The 27533-nt window shown below is 30.5% G+C and overlaps 3 protein-coding genes across 6 annotated transcripts; 1 reads left to right on the top strand and 2 right to left on the bottom strand.

Moving 5' to 3' along the window:
* The first annotated feature begins 816 nt into the window (after window positions 1–816).
* On the top strand, window positions 817–2391 carry LOC114195086. The gene is made up of 2 exons (XM_028085482.1): window positions 817–1870; window positions 1940–2391. The coding sequence occupies exons 1-2, from the start codon at window positions 817–819 to the stop codon at window positions 2389–2391; spliced, it is 1506 nt and encodes a 501-aa protein (XP_027941283.1).
* An 11033-nt stretch (window positions 2392–13424) lies between these two features.
* Window positions 13425–21802, bottom strand: LOC114194559 (probable protein phosphatase 2C 60). 4 transcript variants are annotated; one of them, XM_028084879.1, is made up of 11 exons: window positions 21608–21802; window positions 21062–21184; window positions 20330–20393; window positions 19350–19458; window positions 18512–18665; window positions 16988–17113; window positions 15369–15492; window positions 15139–15215; window positions 14448–14500; window positions 14257–14311; window positions 13425–14140 (listed from the first exon to the last, which is right to left on the bottom strand). In XM_028084879.1, the coding sequence occupies exons 2-11, from the start codon at window positions 21176–21178 to the stop codon at window positions 13919–13921; spliced, it is 1101 nt and encodes a 366-aa protein (XP_027940680.1). In that variant the 5' UTR covers window positions 21179–21184; window positions 21608–21802; the 3' UTR covers window positions 13425–13918. The 4 variants fall into 4 exon arrangements, with proteins under 4 accessions (XP_027940680.1, XP_027940681.1, XP_027940682.1 ...); XM_028084880.1 differs by having other exon boundaries at window positions 21612–21755; XM_028084881.1 differs by having other exon boundaries at window positions 21604–21751.
* A 4272-nt stretch (window positions 21803–26074) lies between these two features.
* Window positions 26075–27194, bottom strand: LOC114193893. The gene is made up of 2 exons (XM_028083872.1): window positions 26959–27194; window positions 26075–26468 (listed from the first exon to the last, which is right to left on the bottom strand). Exons 1-2 carry the CDS (start codon window positions 27083–27085, stop codon window positions 26203–26205), a joined length of 393 nt encoding a protein of 130 aa, XP_027939673.1. The 5' UTR covers window positions 27086–27194; the 3' UTR covers window positions 26075–26202.
* Window positions 27195–27533: the final 339 nt, after the last annotated feature.

Genomic DNA, 27533 nt, shown 5'->3' with positions numbered 1-27533 from the left:
GAAAGTAGAAGCTTAGAAATGTGTGGTGAACTGTTGAAAACTCTCCCAATGCGCGCAACCTCAAACTGCTAATCCAAGTTGAATGCACAAAGTGATGAATATGTGCTACTTGAGAGTATTTGAACCAATACTCGAAATCTCTTCACGTGATTTTCCACAATGCACTGTCCATCAAATTTTAAAAGTTGGCTGTGGCTTGTGGTTGTGAGAGCATTCAATTAAAGGTGTAAAGGCTGCCACCATTTTGGACGAATGCATGCAAATTTTTAGTTGTGCATGGCATAGGGAGTAGGAGAATATCTGCCACTCCATTAATTACACTGAATCCATGGTGGTGGAGCAGTGCATAGTCAACAGTCAACAACACAGTCGTCAAGCAATAATTGCGTGCGCGTGATGGTGTCAGGCCGAGTGAAGCCAAAGTCGTCACTCACGCGGACGACACCTCATTAAAGTCGTCAACCACACGGACGACAATCAATTGAAGTCGTTAGGTGACCTAACAGTTTCTCTTTAATGGCCACCAACTTCGTCCTGATATGCACCGGTTTGTGTTTAATGAAGTGGGTGGTTCGTGCTGACATGTGTTTAATGAAGTGGGTGGTTTAATTAATGAAGTCGCTTACTTTAAGAGAAAGACGTTGTAATTAAAAGCGGCTTCAACCATACTAAATGTGTTCGTGGGCAGGAAGCAGGTCTCTTAAAGTTAATATTTATAGGAAGCAGGGTAGTTAATATTTATACTCATTTCAGTATCATTTCATGAGAGACTCGTTCACTTTGTTTTGTTCGTACCTTATTCAAATTTATACACAAATGGCAGATCAGTTGAATCAATATCTAGATATTTTGTCTGATTTTAGTGAAGATAAGTTGGTTACCGACCAATATACAGTCCATACAACGAATCATAGTGGGTCATCAAGTCACACCTCACTTCAAGCTTCAAATCCATTGACTGAAAATTCACTATGTGTTGGCATGTCTTTTGACACAAAAGAGTCCACCGTGTCATGTATCAAGCAATACCATATTGACAATGGTTATAGATTTGTTGTTTTTGAGAGCAAATCTGAAAAATTTATATGTCGATGTGTCGACTACAAAAAAGGCTGCCCGTGGCGTTTACGGGCTGCTTATAACAACCGAAGTTTGAATTGGGAAATTAGAAAGATTGACGGATCACACACCTATTTGTCAACCATGCAACCTGCAAATAATGTCAACCTTGATTCCAACCAAATTGGTTATATTGTGATGAACTTTGTAAAGGAAAACCCTTCCACACCTATCAAAAGTTTGATAGCTGAAATTAAACATCGTTTCGGATATTCAGTTTCATATGACAAAGCCTGGAATGGTAAGCAAAAAGCGCTTGCTAAGGAGTTCGGAGATTGGGAAGAGTCTTACAATGAACTTCCCAGGTGGTATCAAGTTGTACAACAAAGCAATCCCGGCACAATAATTCAATGCACTGGATCTCCTGTACAAGTAAGTGGCCAACCTGACCATTCTTGCTATATTATGGAACACGTATTTTGGTCTTTTGGACCATGCATCCAAGGGTTTAACTATTGCAAGCCAGTTGTCCAAGTAGATGGGACATTTCTGACAAGAAGATATCAAGGAACATTGCTAACAACACTAGCTCAAGATGGGTCACGTAACATATTCCCTTTGGCCTTCGCAATAGTGGAAGGAGAAACAAAGGAGGCCTTAATATGGTTTTTTCAACTCTTAAGGGAGCATGTTACACCACAATCAAACCTCTGCTTGATAACAGACAGGGGGAAAGGCATACGTCATATTACTTCAAATTTCAACAAAAAATTCAAGAATCACGAATTGAAGAACCGGTTAAAGAATATGGGTAATAATTTTTTTCTTTCATTCACCACATTCAATAATTAAACTAACTAATATAATTGTATTTTTACAGCTTACGAGGTGAAACAACCCATATTGGATGCTAAATTGGCAGCATTGAGATCCTATTCACCAGAAGTGGCATCTTGGATTGACAGGATACCACTACAAAAATGGACTCAGGCCTACGATGGAGGTAGTAGATTCGGGCACATGGCAACAAACCTGGCAGAATGTATGAATTTTGTTTTAAAAAGAGCTCGTTCATTACCAATTTGTGCTCTAATTAGGGCAACATTTGAAAGGACCGCAACATGGTTTGTTGAGAGAGGGGTTAAGGCAGACTCCATGTTCGAGCAGGCCACCAATATACAGAGGAAATTAATGCTATCATTAGAAAAAATCAACAACAAGCGGGAATGTGTCAAGTTCGTCGATACTCAAGAGAAAATAATGAATTTCAAGTTCAAGAGATGTTTTCTCCACATGATCACCGCCTACCAATGTCTTTTACAGTTAGATTAAATGATTGGTGGTGTGATTGTGGTCATTTTCAAGCTCTTCGACTGCCTTGTCATCACGTAATAGTTGTTTGCTCTTTCTCGCATATAGACCTAACCTCATAAATCCATCCAGTTTATAGCCTCTACAACATCAATAAAGCATATGAAATACAATTTCATCCGGTTAGGAATAAAGAATATTGGTCACCATACACCGGACCAAATTTCATTTCAGACCCAAACATGCGTCGTAGGGTAAGGGGAAGACCACCAACTAATATAATCCATAATGAGATGGATGAACCAAATCCAAATAGACGAAGCAAATGTTCATATTGTAGAAATGAAGGACATCATAGGGGCAACTGTCCCTATCGTTAGTAATTTTATTATGTAATTTTTATTATGTAATTTTTATTATGTAATTTTTATTGTGTTATTTTTATTATGTAATTTTTATTCTGTTACTTTTATTATGTAATTTTTATTCTGTTATTTTTATTACGTATCATTTAGGTTGCGCATTTAAATTATGTTATTTATGTATTTTTTAAAATTACTTTATTTTACCAATAACAAAATTAATTCCCAATAAATTAAATTAAATGTAATAACTACTCTTAAGAAAATTGTGTAAAATAAATTAAGGTTAAAAAAAAGAAAACTGAAAATTTTTAAAAAATAAAATAAAAGTGTAACGTTAAAAAAAAAACTGAAACCAGTCTTCTGCCTGACGACTTCAGTGCAGAAACCAGTCTCCCGCCTAGCGACTTCGATTTAAAAAAAAAAAAAAGGAAACCAGCCTTTGGGAGGACGACTTCTTCTTGAATGTCGTTCTCCCCCCTGACGACATGACCCAGATTTACAAAAAAGTTTTCAAAGGACCCATATTTACAAATTATTGGTCAAAATGACCCAGATTTACAAAAAAGCCCTGGTAGACTCATCTATGAAGTCCTTTTTTCACAATTTTTTTGAATTTTGAATTTCAAATTTTAACTTTGCTCCCATATTTTATAGCTTTTAAAATTTAAAATTTAAATTCAAACTTTATTACTATATATTTTGAATTTCAAATTTGACAATATATATCTTAATTTAGAAAAAAAAATATTGAAATCGAGATCATTAGTAATTTTTATATCTTTAAAAATTTTAAGAATGTATAATTTTAAGTTGTAATGATATACCAATGTCTATGTTATAAAAATTATTTTTTAAATTATTATTTAAGTTTATGTAAAACGTCAAAAATATGTAAAAATTATTTAAAAATATTTAAAATTCATATTTAAATTTTACAATTATTTATTTATTATTTTACACCATATTTTAATTATTTTTACTATTGTTATTATCATATTAAGACTAATATATTAATATATTATTATATTATTACGAACCACGAAGCTTTTGTTTCTAAATATTATATTACTTGTTTATTTTTATATCATATTTTTAACTTTTATTATTTTAATTGTGAATATTAATGTATTTCCATTAAATTTTTTCAATTTATCATTTTTTAGATTTTGATAATATATTCAATACGAACATTTCTTATAAGTTAAAAATATTTGAAAGTTGTTTAAAGACATTATATGAATCTATTAAAAAACTTACACTATTTCACAATTTTTTTTTGAATGTCAAAATTCAAATTTTATTAATATATTTTTGGTTTAATTAGTCACACTCACTTTCATTCGAAAGCTTCAGTTTGATAATCGCTTTTAGAGAAAATGTTACTGTATATATTTCGAATTCCAATTTTCGAATCTTAATCTTGCAATAATAGTGAAATTGAAATAGTTAATTATTTCCATATCTTTAAAATTTTAAAAAATTTATAATTTTTATTTTTTACCTTATATTTTAATTATATTAATATTATTATATTTTATATTTACATTATTACATATTATTATATTTTATAATATATTATTATATCATTATGGATCATCAATTTTTTGCATATTTGAATTTATATATTTTTATCAATAATATTAAAGTATTTATTACAAAAATTAGCTTTTTGTATATATTTTTCATTTTAAATGTTAAATTTAAATTTTGTTATCACATCCTTTTTCTTTTAATGTCTGTTACGTTTTCAAATTTGAATTCAAAATTTATTAATATTATTATATGTATTATGATTAATTTTTCACAACTTAAAACCAAAAAACGATTTTATTTTCAATGAATTAATTTTGAATTTTATTCTAAAAACACACGGAATGAATATATTACCTAATATTATTTGCTGCTTGATGTTTAAAAAAATCAACTATAAGAAAAGTTCGGTTTCGAAGGATATTAAATGAAAAAAAAAATAATTCCCAATGTAAATTCAATATAATTTAATATTATATAAAAATATATAATGATAATATTACATTAATTCTACATAAATATAAATTTATTCTTAAATTAATATTTAAATTTAATCATAAATTGATATAAAGTTAAGAATACAACCATAATCAGTAATATTAGATCAATCAATTTTCAAACACATTAATAGAAGAAGATTTTGGTTTTCAATGCAATATTTTAAAACCATAATTGATATAAAGTTAAGAATACAACCGTAATAAGTAATATTAGATTAATCGATTTTCAAGCACATTATTAGAAGAAGATTTTGCATTTTGTATTAATCCTTAACGATAAATAAAAAAGCAGATAACATCTCCAAAAAAACAACATGATGATATAAAAATTGTATATTTTTTATATACTTAAAATTGATAAATAATATTTTTTGTGAATGTCTTAAACTTAATTATATGTTTGATTGAGTCTCACAAATCATGATTGTTGTTGTTCATAATAAATAGAGTCATAATTCAAAATGCAAAATTCTTGGAAGACCAAAAGATTTCCATTTATTCTTTATATTTTTGACATTTAGATTGGACGACGGAAGTGTTGATTGATAAAGTTCCTCAATTTCATTCTATGAAATAATTTTTAGGTTACACATTTGATTATCTTTATTTATTTATTTATTTTCATGAAAATGTTTGACTCTTATTTTGTAGCTCTTCTTTTTGTTACTTTGGTTATACACTTTTTTACTCTCTTTTAATTGTTTGGCTTGTTCTTTAAGGTTTAAGCAGATCTTCAAGGTACTTTTGCTTTTATCATAATCTTAATTATACATTTTTTTTTCGTTATGTTATGTTCAAATGGATATTCTCAAATTTGGGTCACACATTTAATTATCTTTACTCATTTATGATAATTTTATTTATTATTTATTTTTTGTTTCATGATAATGTTTAATTCTCAATTTTAAGTGCTCAATTGCATAAATCCTTAATTTAATTCAAGATCAAAAGATGAAGAATCTATGTTTAAATTTGAATTATTATTAATTTAATTTTGTTATTTGTGCTATTTCGTTTAAGTGGTATAATATAAATTTTTAATAGTATAAAAAATATTTGAAATATTTTTAAACTTGATTATTGGTTTTCCTTTTATATTTTGTTAAAAAAGAAATTAACCTTTTTACTTTGTTTGATTTTTTTTGTTACGTATGTTAGTTTCTAGAGAAAATGAGCACAGGAGATCAAGATTTGCAGGTACCAAGTCCACCACAGTGTTCACAACAACCAACTCCCTTTCGAAGTTCCAATAATGACAGTCAATCTCCATTGAATCCATCTACGCAAACACCTTCAGAAGTTCATGATGAAATACATTCAACAACACAAGTAGAGCCTGAGAAAGGGAAATTGAAAAGTGTTGTGTGGGAACACTTTGAAAAGATAAAAGTTGATGGAAAATACAAAGCTAAATGTAACTATTGCAAGAAACTGCTTGGTGGAGAAACAAAGAATGGAACAAAGCACTTGCACCATCATACAAACATATGTATTCAAAAGAAGGCTTTAGCAAAAGGAAAAGGGGGACAAAAAACACTTTTTTCTAAGATTTCAAGTGGCTAAAAGGAATTGGCTTGTGGAGCTTATAATGAAGAAAATGCCAAGAGGGAACTTGCAACAATGATTATATTGCATGAATATCCATTGTCAATAGTGGACCATATTGGTTTTATTAGATTCGTGACAACAATTCAACCATTATTTCAACTTCCTTCACGAAATACGATAAAGAAAGAGATACTCGGCATCTATGAACATGAAAAACAAGTTGTTATGAAGTTGATAGATACAAATAAAGGAAGAATAGCAATTACATCGGATATGTGGACTGCAAGCAATCAAAAGAAAGGGTATATGTCTATCACAGCTCACTATATTGATGACAATTGGACATTGCAAAATATAATTTTGAGGTACACCTTTTTTAATTTATAAATTTTCCAGTAATTTTTTTTATGCACCTCTAGAAAGATTATATGTCTTACAAAATATTGCTTAATTTATAGGTTCATTTATGTTCCCGCACCTCACACAGCTGATCGACTTTGCAATGTATTAGTTGATTGTTTGTTCGATTGGAATATTGATACAAAATTGTCTACTATCACTTTAGACAACTGCAGCACAAATGATAGCATGATTGAAAAAATTAAGGATAAGTTGAAGTTGGACACACTCATTAAGAAAGGGTCTTTGCTTCATATGCGTTGTTCAGCACATATCCTTAATTTGATTGTGAAAGAAGGGTTAGCCGTCCTAAAAGAAGGGGTGGAAAAAATTCGAGAAAGTGTAGCATATTGGACAGCAACTCCTAAAAGAATGGAAAAATTTGAGGAAACAGCTAGACAATTGCGAATTTCTTTCACTAAAAAGTTAAGTTTGGATTGCCCAACTAGATGGAATTCTACTTACAAGATGCTTGATATTGCCATATGTTATAAGGATGTGTTTTTTAGGTTAAAGCAACGTGAAGCTCAATACACTTCTTTGCCAACTGATATACAGTGGGAATTTGCAAAGGATGTTTGTCGAAGGCTAAAATTATTTAATGACATCACAGAAATCATTTCTGGCTCCAAATACCCAACTGCCAACATCTTTTTCCCAAAGATTTGTGAGATCAAGATTGCAATAAATGATTGGGTTAAATCTCCTGAGATAACCATTCAAAATATGGCAATACAAATGTTAAAGAAATTTGAAAGTTACTGGAGTGTTATTCATGATATATTGGCAATTGCTTCAGTTTTAGATCCAAGGTACAAGATGGACATGTTAGAATATTATTTTTATAAATTGTATGGTAATGATTTTGATCTGAAACTTAGTAGGATTCGTCAAATGTGCTATGATTTGGTTTTGGAATATCAATCAAAAAAGAATGAAACTTCTTCTTATAGAGCTACATCATTGGAGTTGGGAAAGGATGTTGATAATGATGCGAATGAATTTTTAGAGTTTATGGCAAAAAAGAAAAAATCTAGAACTACAGTTATGAAAACAGAGTTGGATTATTACTTGGAAGAAGATAATTTGCCGGTTACACAAGAATTTGATATCCTATCATGGTGGAAAACAAATGGGTTAAAGTTTCCAACCCTTCAAGCAATTGCAAGGGATGTTTTAGCTATTCCAATAACAACTGTAGCTTCTGAATCTGCTTTTAGTACTGGTGGTCAGATATTAACTTCTCACCGTAGTCGACTTCATCATATTACTATAGAGGCTTTGATGTGTACAAGAAGTTGGATATGGAACTCAAACCATCTAGGTAAGTTACTCAAATTTATTAATATTTTTTGTTAGTATTTTTTGTGAATTCTCATCTAATATTCTACATTTGGTGTTTGTAGGTGTTAAAAAATTAAAAGGAAAAGATGTTCTCATGAGTGAAAATGAATCTGATGAAGAAGGTACATTATATTCTAGTAATTAAAATTTTCAATTTCAATTATTATATCATATCTAATTTTTCATTTTTTTTCTATGTGTAGGTGGATCGAATGCAAATGAAACCACTGATCATTTGTAAAATTAATAAATATTTTGGTTATTATAAAATTTTAGTAATGTGTAATTTTTTAGCTTTTATATAATTATTTGAATTTTATTTAGTTGTTATTTGATACTTTAATTTGAGATTTATACTATTATAATATTTTTCTTAATATTTGACATCATGAAAATCAAAAAGAGTATGTTATTTTAATATTGAATATTTTGATAGTATCATGATTCCGTTGGTGTGATTTTTAAATTTTTTTTATAAAAAATATTTAATTGATATATGGAACAATAAAAAAATGGGTATGGGTATGGGTATAAGAAAATACCCGTTACCCGGTGGGGATGGGGATGGGTCAAAAGTTGTATACCCGTTGGGTTTGGGGATGGGGATGAATTTTTATTATGGGGATGGGATCATGATACCCGTACCCGCCCCGCCCCGTTGCCATCCCTAATTATAACATATATTTGAACATGTATACGTGAATGTTGTATATATATTTGAATATTTCAATTCAAAATATATATATATATACTTATTTAATGAAAAATAAATTTATTATATATATATATATATAAATAAAAGTATATATATATATATACTTATTTAATAAAAAATAAATTTATTAATAAATGTGTGCAATCAGGTTTTTTACTATTATTATTTATTTATTGACAAATTTATAAAGTCTAAAGTAAATATATTTTTTATATATTATATATAATAAATATTTATTTATTTGGTTATTTATTCTTCGTTATCTCTCTTTTTATTTTTTTCTTTATTATAATTTAATTTTTGTTTACTATTCACTATTTATTTATTTATTTATAATATTTACGTTTAATAATGGTTAAACTTACAACTCAAAAGAATATTATTAGCTTTGCAATTGTATATAATATTATGTATTACATATTAGATTAGATAGCATTAGATATTTGATAATTCAAAATGACTTTTACTTAATGGAAGGTAAGAAGATTTTTGAAATCAGTGTAAAACTTTTTCAAGAAAGTAGGTAGATTTTTTAAAGTATTTTTCATTTAAAATTATAATACAATAAATTCAAATATAACATTGTATTGAGACACACAAAACCTCTTTGGTTTCTTCATAATTAATGCTAATTAATGGCAAAAACACATTGGAAGAGACCAAAGTTTACATTGGAGGTAGTGTTGGAAGAAACTGAAAAGTTATTTTTATTCTTCTCAACATCTTTTAATTTTGGAGGATGAAAAGTAAGATTTGAAACTGAAAAGTAGTGTTGGAAGAAACTGAAAAATTATTTTTATTTTTCTCAACATCTTTTAATTTTTGAATAATGAAACTTTGTAAAGGTTTTCAAAGTGTCCTCGTATGATACTTACTGCTTCAAAACATTAATTATGCAGACCACCAATTATATTTTTCTTTTGGACATGGCACTCCCTCACTAATTAAATGAATGTTGTATCTTCCCATGCAGACCTTCTCTAACATAAATGTTCTATCCAAAGATTAAATTTTCTACACTAGTTTGTGTGCTATTTTATTTTTAGGAATTGCATAAATGTCTCGAGCACAACTTTGCATCTTCAACAAACATCTTTTGGCTCCCTCATTCTTCTCAAACACCCACCATATTCATCCTTCCAAAAAACATTGCAGGTCTGTTATGTGAAGAATGGTCTGTTATGTGAAGAATAAAATTTGGAAGAAAAAGACAAAAAAATAGAATGAAGTTTTAAAACTGAAAAATTGTTACTGACTATTATCAATATATTAAAGTCATTTAATATTATATATAAAATAATTTCACAAGATAAAATAATTAAATATAAAAAACATATGTTGATAATGTTCAAAAATGCAACTTTGAAGTATGTTACTACACTTTGTTAATTAAAGAAAAAAATAAATGAAGTTTTAAAAACAAAAGATTGTTAGTCAACTCTGTTAATAACAAAATAAGAGATTTTTTAAAGATAACTATTGATTAAACAGGTTTAAAAAATCTAAATCATCTCGCAGATAACTATTGATTCAACCGGTTTCACCTTTCTTATGTTGCTCAATGAGTTCATTGAACTATTTTGCCCAAACTCTTGATGGATGTCCTTGCCTCAATTAGTTAATGAATTTGACAGAGAAAAACTTGATTGAACTGTTAAATACTACAAAGAAAATGAGTTAGATATTACATAGGGTAGAAGAAGAAAAAAACGGACAGAAGAAGAAAAGCATTGACGTTTTTTGGTGATCTTCAATTAGTTAATGAATGACAAATTAAAAGATGGGTCCAACAGGAGAATAATACAAAGAAAGATAGTTAGATACGTAGAAGAGAAAACATTGGACAGAAGAAGAAAAACATAGACATTTTTCGCATTCTTCAATAATTTCATAAATCTCACAAAAAGAACCTTGATCTAATAGACAAATACTACAAAGAAAAATAGTTACATATGATAGAAGAACAAAGAATCGAAGAGAAGAACAAAAGTTTTTACCTTTTAGGTGTTTTCAATGTGTTTAAGAATCTGACTGGAAAACATTCATCAAAAATAGAAATGCTACAAAGAAATGTAGTGAAATATGGTAGAAGAACTAAAAATATGAGAGAAGACAAAAAATTATTATCTTTTTTGTGTTATTTTTCATAGTGTTCATGAATCTCACAAGAAAACATTAATCCAACATAAAAATACTACAAAGAAAAGTAGTTACATATGGTAGAAGAACAAAAAAATCACAGAGAATAAAAAAGTTGTTACCTTTTTGGTGTTCTTCAACGTGTTCATGAATCTCACAAGAAAACATTCATCCAGCAGAGAAGAAATACAAAGAAAAGTGTTTAAATATGATAGAAGAACAAAAATCGCAAAGAAGCAAAAAAGTTGTTACCTTTTTTGTGTTCTTTGTCGTGCTCATGAATCTGAGAACAAAACATCTTCGAACAAAAAAATACAACCAGTAAAAGTAGATCTGATGACAAAACATTCATCTAACACAGAAATACAACAAAAATAAGTAGATATGAGAGCAAAACATTCATCCAAATATGGTAGAAAAACGAAAAAACGCAAAAAATTAATTTTGTGTTCTTCACTATGCTTGTGAATCTGACTACAAAACATCCATCGAATAGAGAAATACAACAAAGAAAAATAGATTTGGGGTGAAAAACATCCATCCAACACAAAAATACAACAAAAATAAGTAGATCTGTCAGCAAAAAAATCATCCAACCAAGAAATACAACAAAAAAACTTAGTTAAATATGTTAGAACAACGAAAAAATGCAGAAAAATTGTTACATTTTTTGTGTTACTCACTGTGCTCATGAATCTGAGAAGAAAAAAATTGGTGTAAGGTAGATGGAGGACGAACACCGGTGGAGTAAGAGAGAAGAAGAAAAGTTGAGAGGTTGAGAGGAAGAGAGGAAGCTGAAGAGGTTTGATGTGTGCGAGTGAGAAAGAGAGAGAAAAAGCTGAAGTGGTTTGAAAGAGAATGAGAAAGAGGTATTGTGTGTGGAACACCAAGAGTCAGAAAAAAAAATAGTGTGAGAGTGATTTGTTTTTGAATTAATTTTTAATCTTCAAAATTCTAAGAGATTGACACGTAACCATATTTTCCTCTTATAGAAATAAAATTTGAATATAAGTGTTTCAGAAATATTAAAATATTGAAAAAGTTCTCATTTGTTAGTTTAGAATTATATATAATATTAGATACATGTAACTTGTTATTCCAAAAAACGTGTAAATTCTCTGAAGAAATGTTGCAGTATTAGAAAAGTGCACACCTAGGATCTCTTACTCATGAACTATGGCATAACATGGTTATTTGTTTAGACATAATTGGAAGTTTGCTTCATTTTTGTACTGATTTAGTTCAATACCATATTTAGAAGCGGTGCTAATCAGTGCAGGTGAAAATTATTACCATGTCTTTAGTCTTAATTATTTTTTATAATCATTTTCTTGTAGGATTATTTTGTTTGATACACGTTTTGTGTAATCCAGTTTTATGTTAATTAGCATAACTATTAGAAGAAATGCAATCTAAATTTGCTGTGAAGAGAAGAGAGAAAAGACTGGATACTTTAAACCCAAAGTGAATAACTATCTCTCTTTAATTCTAAACAACTTATCTTATTTGTTCAAATTAATTTCCATGTACAGACAATGTATTATATTATTAATTAGGCAGAAATTGTAATTAATATGATTTTTTTTAATATTTATTAAATAAATTAGCAACATAACGTATATAGTAATTTCCGATTAAATTAAGTTTTATACCTTGGATATATTTTTTCTTACTTATCTTCCTTACAACACGCAGTGTTTAGAAATGGGTCCACGAAATTTATTCTTGGGTTTGTTGAAAATCTACTAGTTGTGTCTTTTATGATTTTTTATTAAGTTAAGCTAATGTTTAGAATGAGAAGATGTGTTGAAAAAGTATTAGAAATAAAATAAAGAATTAATTGAGACGTGTGAACCTTTGTCATGAACTGCTGAATTACTTTTAATCTGATCTATTTTACCAAAAACTCTTTCCTCATTTATATGTGATGAGGCTGCATCCCTTAGTAAGTAAAATAAATGTTTGAGTTTAAAAAAAAAAATTACAGTTATTTTTCAAACTTATTATATCACTCTGTTTCTAATATATTCAATGAAATAATAAATTCATAGCAATTTTACAATAATTGATCACGATCACAATTGTAAACATATATTTATCTAAAAATATAATCTTATATATTTGTATTTATAAATTAAAATACATATTTAAAAGTGCTAGTTTTGTTTTCTCCATTCTATTAAATTAGACGTCATTAATATTTTCTCTTAAATATCTTTTAACATACATTCATAACTGGCCAAAAAACGTAATATCTATTTTATCGTTATTTATATATACTTGAACTTATTAATTGTTTGTCTCATTTAGTTATACTTAATAGGAGTTAATTTGAACCTTTAAAAAGGTAAAATTATACAAAGAAAACATCATTGCACGAAAAGTAGAATTCACTAAAAAAAATAAAATGTAAAGTATTAATTTTGAAATTTCTGATATACCAAGACCCCAGCGATTCCCAAATATGTTTGTTTGTTGGAACCAGTAATAATCTCCGTAAATAGAAACCCAAAAAGAAAATCAAGGAGCAATTATAATTTCCAAAAGAAAAATTTAACAATGACAACAATTACCAACACTGGTAGATGAGCCCCCAAACAAAGGGTTGGAAATGAAAAAGGAACAAAATCCTTAAGGAACTGATCATGGATCATGAAATAACTTCAGAATCCAGACACGTTCGTTCGTTCTTTCTACGCATTCTGCTGGTCCACACTAATTGGCAATGGTAAGTTTGCAAAAGGTGATTTTAGTCATCCGGTATACATCAGTATGCTTTCTGATTCTTTTTTTCTTTTCCGTTCATATTCTAGAAACCTCACACTTATGTACAAAACCAATATTGGCCCCATGGATTAGTTTGTCACAAATTTACAATCCCCTATTGAGAATTAACACCCTGAATTTGGATATAAAATGGTTACCCAAGAACCTCCTCTGCTTACCGATGCTTCAACATCAACACGCACTAAGATACTGGTGACTATCAAGTCATTTTCGAAATTCTCTCACTTCGATTCTACCTTTTTCTCTACTTTTTTCTCTGAACTTTTATCGGTTTCAGGTGGTTGAGCAGACGATTGGGGCTGGTTCGTGGCAGAAACATCAGCGCTGGAAGGTTTTTTGAACTGAATCAAGATCATGGTCATGTTATCACATCCCTCACCACCAGCTGTTGGTGCCAAGCACCTATCAAACACTTTCTCACAAACCGCAGAAAGTTTATTCTCCTGCGCATTCATGATATTTAATGAATGACACCACCAAATTTGAAATTACAACAAAGTGAATTTTGTATTCAAATCATTTTCTATCAGTAAATTAAAGGTAGCCATAAAAAACTTACCGTCTTTAACTGTTGATGTATGAAGTCCACAAGCTGTTGGCTAGACATGCAATCCCTACAGAGAGTTTATATATAAAAGTAAATTATGTGGTGAATTACAAAATAAAGAATAAGGACTTTTTTGCCATCTATATAAATTTGGTAATAGCAATGATGCTTGTACAGGAAATTTAAGTAGCCAAGTAACCTACCATATTCCATCACAGGCTAACACAAGGAATTCATCATCATCACAAAGTTCAACCTGTTACATAGAGTATACGAGTATCCGCATAAATTTGAATTGGAGCAAAAAGGTAGAAAACAACACTACAAAAGAGCATCATCTCGCTTTAACACCTTGCTTGTTGGGTGTAAAATGAAGTAGAAAGAAATAGTAACGGGATAAGATAGAAATATTAAATTTCTATCTATTGTTCGAGATAGATAATCTCTCTCACATTTTTTATTTAATTTTTAAATATTTTATATTATAATATAAAAATAATAAAGAATAATAAAGAAAAATTAATGTATTAAAATTAATTTTAATTAATGTAAAAATATTTTAAAATAATTTATTTATTTTTTCCACTATAGTTTCTACTCATACAAACAGGCAGAGACTCTTTTTTCACTTCTCTCCATCTTTTATTTCTATCCATCCAATCAATATATCGTTTCTCCTCTATTTCTCATTTATTTCTATTTTCATGTTTCTTTCCTCTCTATTTCAATATGTTTCTCTATTGGAGTGATGCCAAAAGATGTATAATGAATTCATGTTATATTTCTTCGAAGATATTTTTGTATAACTTCAAAAAAGACAAAGGTCCAAGAAAGAGGCAATCCATAAATATTAACTTAATTATAAAATAAAATAATGCATATGGCAATACATACTGAAGTTACGTCCGGATCAGCAGTCACGATCTGCTTTTCGGCAGGCAAATACTTGTTCTGCTTGAACTCCATATCTCCTGGAATAGAAAGAAATTAATATTACAGAACACTTTGTACTGGTGAAGGAAATAAAAAATATCATGGCAGCAACTATAAAACATTCAGGAAACAATAAACCCTCACATTTTTCTTTACATTAAAAATTTATAACAAAAAAGAATTTCTACTACCAATTGCTCTAGCCAAGTTTAAACTTCCATTGACCCGTCCAACTTGAATGAAACCACCAGCTTTTAGAATCCTGTCTTTCTCAGCCTCAAGATCAGGCTTGTGATCCTTAGATAAATTGTGTGCCTGCAAATAAAAATTCAGTACATAACTGTGAATATTGCCAAAAGATGGCTGTCCCATGCACAAAAGGTATCTATTCACAGACACTAATTCATTAAATCTGAGTAAATTCATAATTTTTGGAAATAAGTCAGAAACATTTAGTGTGTTGACAGGTACAGGAGAAATTTAGACTTTGGAAGGATGCATTTAGATGCCAAAATTAGATTGTGTGATATCAATACAATAACAATGTTTTAAAATATCAATGTCCTTAGTCCCTCTACCTCATACCCTATTTGCTTGAGTAAATAAAGAGGAAGGAAAGAGCGAAAAGTAAAAAGCAATCATTCATGTTTGTTGAAGGATCTTGCACTCAAAAAAATTTCATCCTAAAGTTGGGGCAAATGTTTTCTGCATTTGATATTTGTTTTCCGTTTTTTAAAAATTAAATAACTTTTTATAACTCAAGATAAAAAAAAAAAAAAATCTAATTTGAATGTTAACAAAAAAATAATGCAGTACAAGGTTTACAATTTTTTGTTAAATTTAACGTTTTGTATTATTATAAAAAAAAAAACTTGTTATATAATACATTTATTTATTTCTACTTACTCTTCCTAGCATCCAAGCTAGGGATGAGCATGAGACAAGCTAGGCTGAGTTTATCTTAATCCCTAAACAACTTGAGATTTTTATAGAGCCATTTATGTGAGATCATGCCTGACCCATGAAAAGAGAAGATAAAGAGACAAGAAAATTATACTCGTAGTAACATTTTTTATTATTTATTTCAATAAAAATATATTTTATAATGTATATTTCAAAACAAATAAAGAAATATCATGTTAACAAATTATGCATTTGCTTGATAAAGTTTTACTATAAATAAGAAGAGTTAGATATAGTGGCCATATGGCAGAATGGCGTGGCCAATTTCTTGCCAACCACCACCATCATAGGCAATTTGTGAAGGAAGGCCCCCCGCTGGTGGGGCCATAAGCCGCAATGGCATGTTTATAGGGAGAATTTTTGCCTTCTGTCATGTTACACCATCTGCCATTGATGATAACACTGCTATAAATATATAATTGCTAAAAACTCATTTTAAAGAAAATATAAGACGTCGGACTAGGTTGAGATGAATGAATCAACCCAAGCCTACTCTCAAAATACACTGGATCAATTTTATAACACCCACCAAAATCAAACGGAGAGAATTTTCATCCTTTTCTTCTTCTATCTATCCAAACAACATTTTCCTACTCTATTTCTTTTTTATTTCCATTCTTCTTGTTTCTTTTCTCTATCTATTTCACTCAAATGTAAACACACCTTTTATGTTAACAAAATTAGTACAGTAAATCAAAATACTGTACCGAAATATCCATCTCAGAAAACAAAATTTTAGGCAGAATTAGCACCCTTTATAATCATGTATCTGCACCGTATAACCTTACATTGCATGCATGCTGAAACTAGAGAAGATAAAAAAACTGCATCAAGAAGGTGAGAATACCTGGCCTTTCCTTGACAAGACGCATCTAGAATCTCCAGCATTACCAACAACAAGTTTCTTTCCTCGGATAACAGCTACACAAGCTGTGCTTCCAGAGTTTGGTCCAGTAAAATCAGAATGGGGTCCCTAATTTACACCATAACATTCTTAATTCAGAATAAAACTTTCTACAATAGGACTCAAAACTTGAATGCCCAACATCAGACCTTACAACTTGTAGTTTCTTTATTGACAAACAACAATTTGAAGTCTTTTTTTTTTATAGACAAACAACGATTTGAAGTCTTTTTTATTGACAAACAGAATTTATTATGTGAAATTACACTCACTTCTGCCAAGGTCTTCTCAATTAATATTCACAACCCCTTAGTTTTTAAACAAACACCTAGATGCCTTATTGGTTTAACCAAGTGTGACGCCCACGCCCTTATTTCTGTTTAACCAAGTGACACCCCCTATAAAATAACAGACAATACTACATTAACAGCAGGCATCCACGAGACTTCATTCACAATACACCCTGTCATTGACTATACGTACAAATGCAAAAGCAGTTGTTCGTTGAAGAGAGAGACAAAGCTATATTGTGCGCCTCCAACTTCTCAATAATTTTGCTATGTATTACTAGTAAAATGCTCGCTCTTTCTTCATGTTCTTTTCACTGTTACCTGGTATTTTTGGGAGAAAATTGATATTTAGGCAACATAAATGAAGAGAACCAAAGTTTAAAGGGTTAACCTTTGATGCCTATCCCTAGAGGTTAGGGTTTTCTACAATATAAAATATGGGTGGATGCCTTTTAAGAAAAGGGGAGTGCGATTTTCCCAGGTTGTTTGGAAAGAAAGGAAAGATACAAAGCTATAGGATAAGATATCCTCAAAAACTAAACCTTTTAAGAAAAAGTGTGTGCAATTTTCCCAGGTTATTCGGAAACAAAGGAAAGATACAAAACTATAGGATAAGAATCCTCAAAAACTAAACCTTATAATATGTAGCAGTAATCACCAAATCAGAAAGGACCTTCTTTCACAGTCAAATTGTGACATACGTCATGACATCTTAAAAGAATTGGCTTTTAATGTTTATGTTGATTTGTACACAAGTTTATCACTGTCATATTGAACAAGCACTATAAGTATGAGATAGACAAAAATACAGAACACATGAAACAAAGCTAAAATAATGAAATTCTAGCATAGAGAAGCAAAGTATCACCGTATGGTTTAAGAAAGTAGTAATTCATAACTGCCAAATGCAGTTTAGTTTATAAGCAGTTTAAGCAAAGAAAGTTGACCTAATAACTCGTCAACTCTAATATGCACATTAACGCATACAAAAGTATGTTAAATGGATTTTTTTAATAATAGATTTACATTTAAATAAATAATCAAAAAGAAAATGCTAAGCTATAATTAGAAAAACTTCCTATATATTTACTACAAGCTTAAATTGCATACAATAAAACCTTGGCAACATGCAGAAAACCAAGCAATTATGATGCACAAAATTTGTTTTAGTTTTTACCTCCTCAAATGCCCAATCATCGATACTCTCATTGGCTTCACTGCTCCTGGGAGACCAAATAAAGCCCTCTAACATACCAGATAACTTTTCTATTTTATCCCCCAAGACTGCTAATTCTCTCCACCCTCTTTGTCCACGCATCATCTCATCCATTCTGCCAATATGAAGGAAAATTAAAAAAAAAAAGTGACATAATTTTGATAGAAGCAGTTCCATCTAAATGTCATATGAACATTTCCATTTATGGAAATGAAACTTATGGATCTATAAAGCACCAAATGTACAAATGATTTTAATCATGCAGGAAAATAAATATAACTAAAAATAAACACAAATTCTGAAAATGACTTCCAGATCAGGCCGGTGACATTACTAATCTTTTGTTGGAGATCCCCCCACGACTTGAGATATGAATAAATTATAGTATATAAGTTGGTATAAACATAATCTTACAAGGCCAGTCAATGAGAGGTGGTGTTAGGTTTAAGGTCTACTTTTACCAAGTAAAAAGACTACAAAAAAAATGAAGAGATGTTTTGAAACATCTGTAACACAGAAGAAAAAAGAAAGGAGAAGAAAATTGTTTTAATATTATTTATAAGTGTCTCTAACTTGGTTCACAGCTATATTTTCCTTATGCCACATCTCTCCTAGGGCATATATAGTAGATAGATGGAGTAAATCATTTGGTGCAAAAGTTGAACACATACCACAGGGTTGAGCCTAAGCCAAATCAGCTTTTACATGTAAAGAACATCTACATACTGTACCATCCCCTGACTTTTATCGGCATCCAATAAGATTAATGAAAGCTCTAAACATAAACAAACATGAATACCTAAGAAAAGATTTTTGTAAAGATGTGCTTATATCTCCAGCTTGGTAAGATTCACTCTTCAGCACCTGCTGGTGTAGATACTTGGCACAGAATTTAGAAACTGCTTTGCCTGCAATTTCATGAGACCATATTGAGGATTATAAAACTAGAAGTAGACAATAAGTCATAAATGTCAGGACCTCTAGGCCATTACCCTCATTTTGAAATCATTTAAGATTTACAAATTTCTCAAAGTCCTCAAGTGAGAGCTATGAATCATGATCAATATTCTTGAGTCTGAATGGCTAATACTCTAATATAGATAAAGAACACACACACCATAAAAGAATATTCCCCCCTCCCCTTTTTCTCCTTTAATATAGGCTGCAGAACAAAGTTTCAAATAAATAAACAAAAATATGGGCACAAAAAATCCTAATAAGATATAGTATGCCAAAAATGTTTAACCTTAAGGGTTTGTTTGGTTTGTCAATAGTAAAAATTGTGAACCACATATTACATTATGTAAGCAAGGCTGCAACGTGGCAAGTATCAGAAACGGGAAAAAAGAAAACTTACGCAGTATTTATGTTCAATGATAAGTTTGAAAGAATTATAATTCCTATAATGTTGTTATTCACATTTTGAGTGACATTGGTCAACAGGGCAGATAGGGTCAAAAAAGAAAACGAAATCCCAATCAATGTCCCGAAAAAGAATGTCAGCCGGTAGAACCCACCCATACTAAGGTGAGTTCTGAAGGGAGTTCCAAAGTAAAAATCTTCAAGCCATATCAAATATTAGAAATGTGAAACCACTTCGTAAGTAATGAAATAAATTTTCTTATAGATAGTTTAGAGGGAAATTTCCAATGGTGAGTTACAGATCAAATTAATTTAAATTTAAAAGAATCGGTAAGAAATCATTTCTTCCTTGCTTAAGAAAATGAGTATGGACACATTAGATAAATACAATTGAAAACATAAAGAGCTGATACCGACCTCCATGGCCATCATAAACGCCAAAGTAAGATGTAGACTCGTCCAAATATGGGATAGCTGCATGCTGGCAAGCAATGTAAGAGAATTAAAAGTTGTGTACACCATGAATGGGCTGTAATATAATAATGAGCTGCTGAAGACTGTAGTACAAAAGCATTAGGTACACAAAGCATCTACGTCATACATATGAAATTCACTTCCAAAGAGAAGCAATTTCTCATGACTAAAACTACTCTAGAGGAGGGAAATTTATTCCTCTGAAAATTTGAAAAACTGAGTTAGATTTGCACAATCACATCAATAGGCGACGCAAATGACTTTAATTGAAGTGCACAAATAAGTGAAGTCTTGTTCTCTTCAATATAGAAGATTAACAGGGAAACTTCGTAGTCAATAAGCTACATTGAACACAAGACACTGCTCCTTTAACAAACTTCTCAGTCAATTGCGCAAATATCAAATTTAACTCGTTAGCCACCACTCGACTCACTATCACGTCGATATGTATACCGTAAATCTAGCTTAGGATATTCGTTAAACTTCGTTGTCAAAATAGCAGTGTCAATGAACTCAAACTAATCTTTTAACATAACTCCCCTCGAATGCAACCAAAGCATCAAATGTTCAATTGCATAAAAAAAACAGTGAACACGACACTTGTCGATGGCAACATAAAAACCAAGTGGAAGCAAATGACACAAGACGCAGAAAAATAAGGAGGTAATTACTTACAGCATCTTCCATGGAAGCCCGCCAACCCTGCATGGAAGACAAACCGAACCGCAGCTTGTCGTTCTCGCCATCTTCAGATGCCTTCTCTGTTTTGGGAGCGCTGAGATATATCCCCATCTCAAACTACAATCACACAAGAAACACCATTGAATCACAAAGGACACTACATCTACGCATCATGACATCACATCACACCACAGAAAGACACATTTCAATCCCGAACAACGCATTCCAAAAAGTCAATCTAACCATATCCGTCCGCCAGCATGCGATGCAACATGAAAAAACGAAATGCTTCAAGCGAGTAAAAGGCATGCAATGTAATCGGAGAGCAGCAGACACATCGAATCGGAATGCATCAAGATTCAAGATAAAGTCGAAACCAATGATGAATGAAATGAACAGTACAACAAACGAGAATCAAACAATTGAAATGGTGACCATACAACCATAATCGCAATCGGCAGCGACGAAAGGAAGCGCGCAAAATGAAATAGCGAAACAGAAAATCGACAGAGAATAAGGGTTTGACGGAACAGTACTCACTCACTCGTGTCCGCAAAGTGGAATCGGAAAAGAAGAGAGAGCGAGCGTGTTGTGTGTGTACGTGCGAATAGGAAGAGAGAGAAAGAGAGAAAGAAAAGAAATGATGTATTATTTGTGTGGAAGAAAAGGAAGAAGCAGAAAAGGATCCTTTTCTCCGTTGCCTCTGATATAGGAAGGGCTGTTTCGGGTTAAACCAACGGCTGCCACGCGCCTTTCGTGTCACCACCTCTTTTATTTTTAAATTATTAAATTTTTATTAATTTATCAATTTCTTTATTTTTTTAATATTTACTCCGGCATGTTCTGTGTTGCTCTTTATCCTCATCCCAAGGAGGAAGCTTCTTTTTTCAATCAATAATGTAACTTCACTACCCACAAACACATAAATCAATTGCTACTATTTTTGTATTCTATGTAACTTTCAAATGTGCCTTTGCTTTATTTATCATAAAATATACAAGGGTGCACAATTATGAGGATGGGTATCAATAAACTAATCAAACATCTAATTTCCCAAATCCCATGGCCGGTTTCAAAAAGATTAGTGCAACTTGGCTCGTAAATTTATTTATTTATTTTTTTTGTGTATCACTCAACTTAATTCATGTAATTTCTATTGATTATTCTAATTTTTACATAGTTTACTAAAATATAGTTAAGAACGGTGAACAGATCTAACTTATTGGCTTGTTCTATATACTTGTGAAGTTGCTGGTTTTAAGGATAAAGTTGCTTTTTTTAGGGATAATCATGTGATTAACACCTAGTGTAGGGTATTTTATAATAAAATATTTTAAGCATGTTGCACCTTGTCTTGTTAAACATTTCATCCCATGTGCCAATGTTTTCCCTTCCGTTTCAAAACCACTCAAACCTTATACTATTCCTAGCCCAAGTTTTTGAAATTTCCTTTTGCAGTCCTGAGTTTCCCTTTTACACCCCATAAATCTCATATTTCTATTTTGGTCTTAAAAATGATTTTTGAATTTAACTTTTGGATTAGGTAATTTAAAAAAACAATATATACTGAATTATGTAAGTAGTAATTTTTGCTTAGATTGTATAATTTGAAAAATATTTGTTACATGAAAAAACTTTTAAATTATACCATTTATGAATATTTTTTTACTTTTAAATTGTGTAATCTAAAGGTTTTTTTCCATCGAGATTATACAATTTAAAAGTTATATTTTGCATGAGAAAAAACAATTATATTACACACTCCAAAACTCATTATTTCACAAGAAAAATTTTCCAGTTATAATTTGACGGTCTTTCGAATTATACAAATCAGATAATTTTTTTCAATTGTACAATTTAAAAGTTTTTATTCAAATTACATATTTGAAAAGCTCTTTTTATGAAAATTTTATTTTCATATTACATAATTCAGAATAGTATATTCCTTAAGTCTATATATATATATATATATATATATATATATATATATATATATATATATATATATATATATATATATATATATATATATGACAACACGCATATAGACATGGAAATTGGTAAAGCAACGACATGAATTAGCGATATTTTTTTTACTTCCTTTGTTAGTATTTTGTTAGTGGAGAATTCAATTAATAATCTTTATCATTTTTCCTTTTAAATTTATTAAACAAATTGTATAACAGAAGGAATCAAACTCATAGTGTAAGACTTTTTTTCTATGTTAAAGAGTTGGATCTGCTTTGGTAAAAAGGTCCAAGCCCATTTCTTTTTCCAGGACCTCTCATCCAGATGCTCCCTTACTCTCATTATGTTTCCTTATTTGGCTATAGTTCACTCTTTTCTCCCTTGTCTAAAACAGAAAGTTTTGCTAGGGCTTGAGCTACTTTCTCCTCTAAACTTGCTGAACGTTCTCCCTCCGCGTAAGTAGAACTCTAACTCTCGTTCTTGCGTTCTTTTCTGTTTGATAGCTCTAATTCCTTGTATATCTTTGTTGTGGTCTTAGTCTCGTCTGTTTGTTCTTCTGTTTTTAGCCCCTTAAGTTGTTCTTGGTTCTAGTGTTTTTCCTCTAAGGGTTTCTTGAGTTAGTTCTCAGTTTCGAAGTAAGGGAAGCTAGGATTTAAAGTTTTTATAAATATTGCATGTTTTCTGGTTTCTAAATTGTGTTTCTAGTGCCTGTTTAATGTTCATGTTTTATGGAAATGAGTTGATATTGCTTGAGTTCTTGGATCTGCATGCGTGAACAGGTGAACAAAATCTGCTAATCTTTCCCAAGCAAGCAGCTTTTGCCTAAGCGAGATAGTAGGAACATGTCCTTGGTTTGTGCTTGAGTTGTCTCCAACTTTGAGCGAGAGTAATCTCGTCCAGGCGAGGAAGTGTCGCCCAAGCGAGAACTCGCATAAACCTTGAATTGCCACTGTCCAAGCTCTCCCCTAGGCGAGATGGGCTCGTTTGAGCAAAAGAACCCCTTTCGGCCTGAGCAAGACCCTCTAGCTTGAGTGAGACTGGTGCAAGGCCGTGTTTTAATTTTGTTCTCTTCTCTGATTTGGATGTAGTTTCCCATGATTGATTTGTTTACCCTTTTATTGTATGAAGTATGATGCCACGTTGTTTTATGCAATGTGATGATAGAGTTATATGTTGTGCTTTGCATGAAATGAGACATGAATTGACTGGTTGGTTGTTCATTGTCATGAGACTATAATGTTTGAGACGACATGTAGAATGTTGTTGGTAAAAGAGTTTCAAGGGAAACTCTTGGTGATGATGTAGTTAGTGTATGCCTTGATATAGGAGATGTCTAGATAAATGAAGGTATTTTGAACTTTGATCATTGTTCACACTCATATAGAGTAGAATGAATTATGTGGTGAGAGTGGCAGGAGATCCTAGTCTTGGAAGGTGTTTGAGCTTAAGACATAATGGGATTAACCTTATGTGTGGTTGGGTGATAATCCCTTGTGTCTAGACTTTGCAGAGTTTAAAAACCAACACGGTGCATACTTCCTTTAGAATTCTATATTAAGCGTATAATCCAGATAATTGAGTTTGAGGGTCTTTCATTATTTGCCTTTATATGCCTTGTGTGTAACACCCCATTTCCTGGATTACATTGTGTGCTTACTGAAATGTCTGGTTAAAAATCTGCTTGTATGATGAAAATCATTTTTATCTCTAGCTTACCTTTTCTCTGTGTTTGTGTTTCTATTTGACTTTTTTTCTTTTTGATCTCCAAATCCTATTCTTTACTATGAATATGCAACGCTCAATTTATTAAAATTATTCTATTAAATTGAGATGTTACAACAGTCTAAAATCTTGTTAGAACCAGAATCACCATCAATAGTGAATTTTTAAAATGTGTAGACACTGCTAATTTGTATGGTTAATTTTATTCCACTATTTAGGTCTCAAAGACTTAAATTTATTGTACTTTTTTAAAATACGTTTTGAGTAACAATAATTAAAAAAAATACTTAATATATATAATATACATTTTTGTGAAACTTGTTTTCTCTATTTGTATTAGGTATTTTTGAGTGAGATTTTCCCTATTGTTATATGTTGCGTAAATGGTGTCACTTTTAAAATTTGTTATACTGTAATTTGAACGATATTTTGTAAGAGACATGCAAGATCCATATTTAACATTGTAGCAAGAGATGAGGCACTGTACTTGAAACTTAAGTAAACTTATAATTTATACTATTTTATTAAAAATAATAATCAAAAAATAGAAATTAAGAGGTTACCTATTATTATGTACACTATTAACAAATATTTAAATTTTATATTTTAAAAAGTAACAACTTTTTAATAAGGTATATATACTCTTTGCTGTCAAAAAAAAAAAAAAGGTATATGTTCCCTTTTTACTTTCACAATTTTGAAAGTGAGAGTGCAGCTCTAATCTTTATGGCAGACAGTTAAAAGAGATGCAGAAATTCATTTAGTGTTAGCAAGAATATGGAATAAAGTATAATGTTCTTCCTAAGAATTATTATCCATCATGTTATTTCATTTCAACAGAATATAGCTAAGCTAGTAAGTGTAACAAATTAAATACAATGGAAGTTAGAAAAATGTACATACATAGAAACAATTTTACTGGCCTCTCAGATTGCTGAACTTTTGATTCAGCTTCTAGAATTCATCGTAATAGAATATTAATTAACGATTAACATGGACCAATTCACTAAACAGTTTATAATTCCAAAGCAAAAAATTCACTTCCATTTTATGAATATATGATAGAAATAAATTTTAAGTGTAACTCAGTCTTATAAAACTATAAAACTATTTTATAAGATGAGGTTTGCACTTCATCTATATATTATGAAATTGTTTTACTTTTAGTTGATTTAGGACTTTTAATCGTGTATAAAAGAGGAGGTTCATTAGACAAATACATAATCAATGGAACTAGAGAAATTTACGTCACCTTTAATCCAAAATCTTAAAAAAACAAAATTTATAGATCTTTTCTCAACTTTCTAATTTTTATCCGATATAAAACTTAGATTCGTTCTTCGAACCAAACGTTATTTATTCCCACTTATGAGGAAAAGCTGAGATTTTAAATCTCATAAGTTTCATATGAGCATCAACTTAATTAGTTGTGCATGGATTACACATCAGACATAGTGGAAGAAAAAGATGACAGAAGCAAAGTTTACAGAAAGAATAAACAGTGAGACACAAAAATGAGGTTTTGATGGTGCAGAATTTGGTCGTGGCCTGCGAGTAACATCTGCACTGCCTCCACTTCCTGGTCTTCCGCTACTTCCTGAACTTCCTCCACCTTGTGTTTTTTGTGTAGTATCAACTACTTCTTCTTTACTATCTTCAACTTCGTATTTCACACTTGTTGACTCTTCTATGCTTCCATGCAATAACTTCCCTATATACCACCACTCAATAACATTACTAATAGGGTTAAATATGTTTTTAGTTCCTTAATTTTCAGTAATTTTGGAATTAGTCCATTTTAAAACTTTGAACTAATTTAGTTCTTCATCTTTTGAAATACGTAAATTTAGTTCTTTTAATCTAATTTTGTTAGATTTATTTGATGTTTTGTACGCATCTCAGAATTGTATGAGTTGTTTATACTATTTGACACATTTTTGCTTTAATGTTAAGTCAAATACGAAACGCGTTTAAAATGTCAAATAAATTTAACAAAAATTGATTAAAAGGACTAAATCCACGTATTTCGAAAGATAAAGGACTAAATTGATCCAAATTTTCAAAATGAACTAATTCCAAAATTCACCGAAAGTTAAGAAACCAAAAACATACTTAACCCTTACTAATACTATAAAAGCCAAAGAAAAAAAAATGGTTGAAAAACACATCGGTTTAAGGTTGTTTGAAAGACAGAAGAATACCAAGAACTTGTTGTGCTTCTCCATTGCTGTGGACGAGGCCATTACCTTCTGAAGTGTTGAAGTTTGAGCTTGATATGGCTTGAATACCTGAAATGAGTAAGAACAAAGCAAAAATTCTCACCTTCATCTTGGGATTTTTTCACTATAGGTTTTTTGTTATGTTGCTTTGAGAAGGTTAAGGTATTTATAGAAAGAGCTGGAACATCACAAATTGAGGTTTTTGAATTTGAATTTCTAAAAGAGATTGTTAATATTTAATGTCTGGTAATGTTTTGGACAAGATTCTCTTCAAAAGAATACTTTTGGAAAAGAGATTGCGAAGTGAGGTGTATGAAAAGAACTATTTTCTGCAGACAGAATCAGAAAAAGTCTCGATTTGAATTAAAGTGTGTATGCAGATAAGGTTACTCAGTGGCCAGGATTCCCTGCAGTTGGAAGAGAATTGCAGGGTGCAGTTATAAACATATTTTTTGTTTAACTTTTAATTATAAAGTAAAAATTTAAGGGTGCAGTAGAAAATATAAGTGCACATGATCCAAAAGTGCACCACCCATTTATACATGTTTAGTGTGAAC

This window comes from Vigna unguiculata, chromosome 8 (assembly GCF_004118075.2).
Source record: "Vigna unguiculata cultivar IT97K-499-35 chromosome 8, ASM411807v1, whole genome shotgun sequence".
NCBI classification, from domain to species: domain Eukaryota; kingdom Viridiplantae; phylum Streptophyta; class Magnoliopsida; order Fabales; family Fabaceae; genus Vigna; species Vigna unguiculata.
Note: the sequence above shows the minus strand (reverse complement) of the source record. Positions and strands in the feature narration are given on the sequence as shown.

What these genes read in the sequence shown, in the direction of transcription:
- LOC114195086 (XM_028085482.1), top strand. Translation starts at nt 817, where the DNA reads ATGGCAGATCAGTTGAATCAATATCTAGATATTTTGTCTGATTTTAGT. An exon ending in GAACCGGTTAAAGAATATGG is followed by an intron (nt 1,871 to 1,939) that starts GTAATAATTTTT and finishes GTATTTTTACAG; the next exon opens with CTTACGAGGTGAAACAACCC.
- LOC114194559 (XM_028084878.1), bottom strand. An exon ending in ATGATTGGGCATTTGAGGAG is followed by an intron (nt 17,114 to 18,511) that starts GTAAAAACTAAA and finishes GGTGTAAATTAG; the next exon opens with GGACCCCATTCTGATTTTAC. An exon ending in CTGATCCGGACGTAACTTCA is followed by an intron (nt 14,501 to 15,138) that starts GTATGTATTGCC and finishes TCTATGTAACAG; the next exon opens with GTTGAACTTTGTGATGATGA.
- LOC114193893 (XM_028083872.1), bottom strand. Translation starts at nt 27,085, where the DNA reads ATGAAGGTGAGAATTTTTGCTTTGTTCTTACTCATTTCAGGTATTCAA. An exon ending in AGAAGCACAACAAGTTCTTG is followed by an intron (nt 26,469 to 26,958) that starts GTATTCTTCTGT and finishes GGTGGTATATAG; the next exon opens with GGAAGTTATTGCATGGAAGC.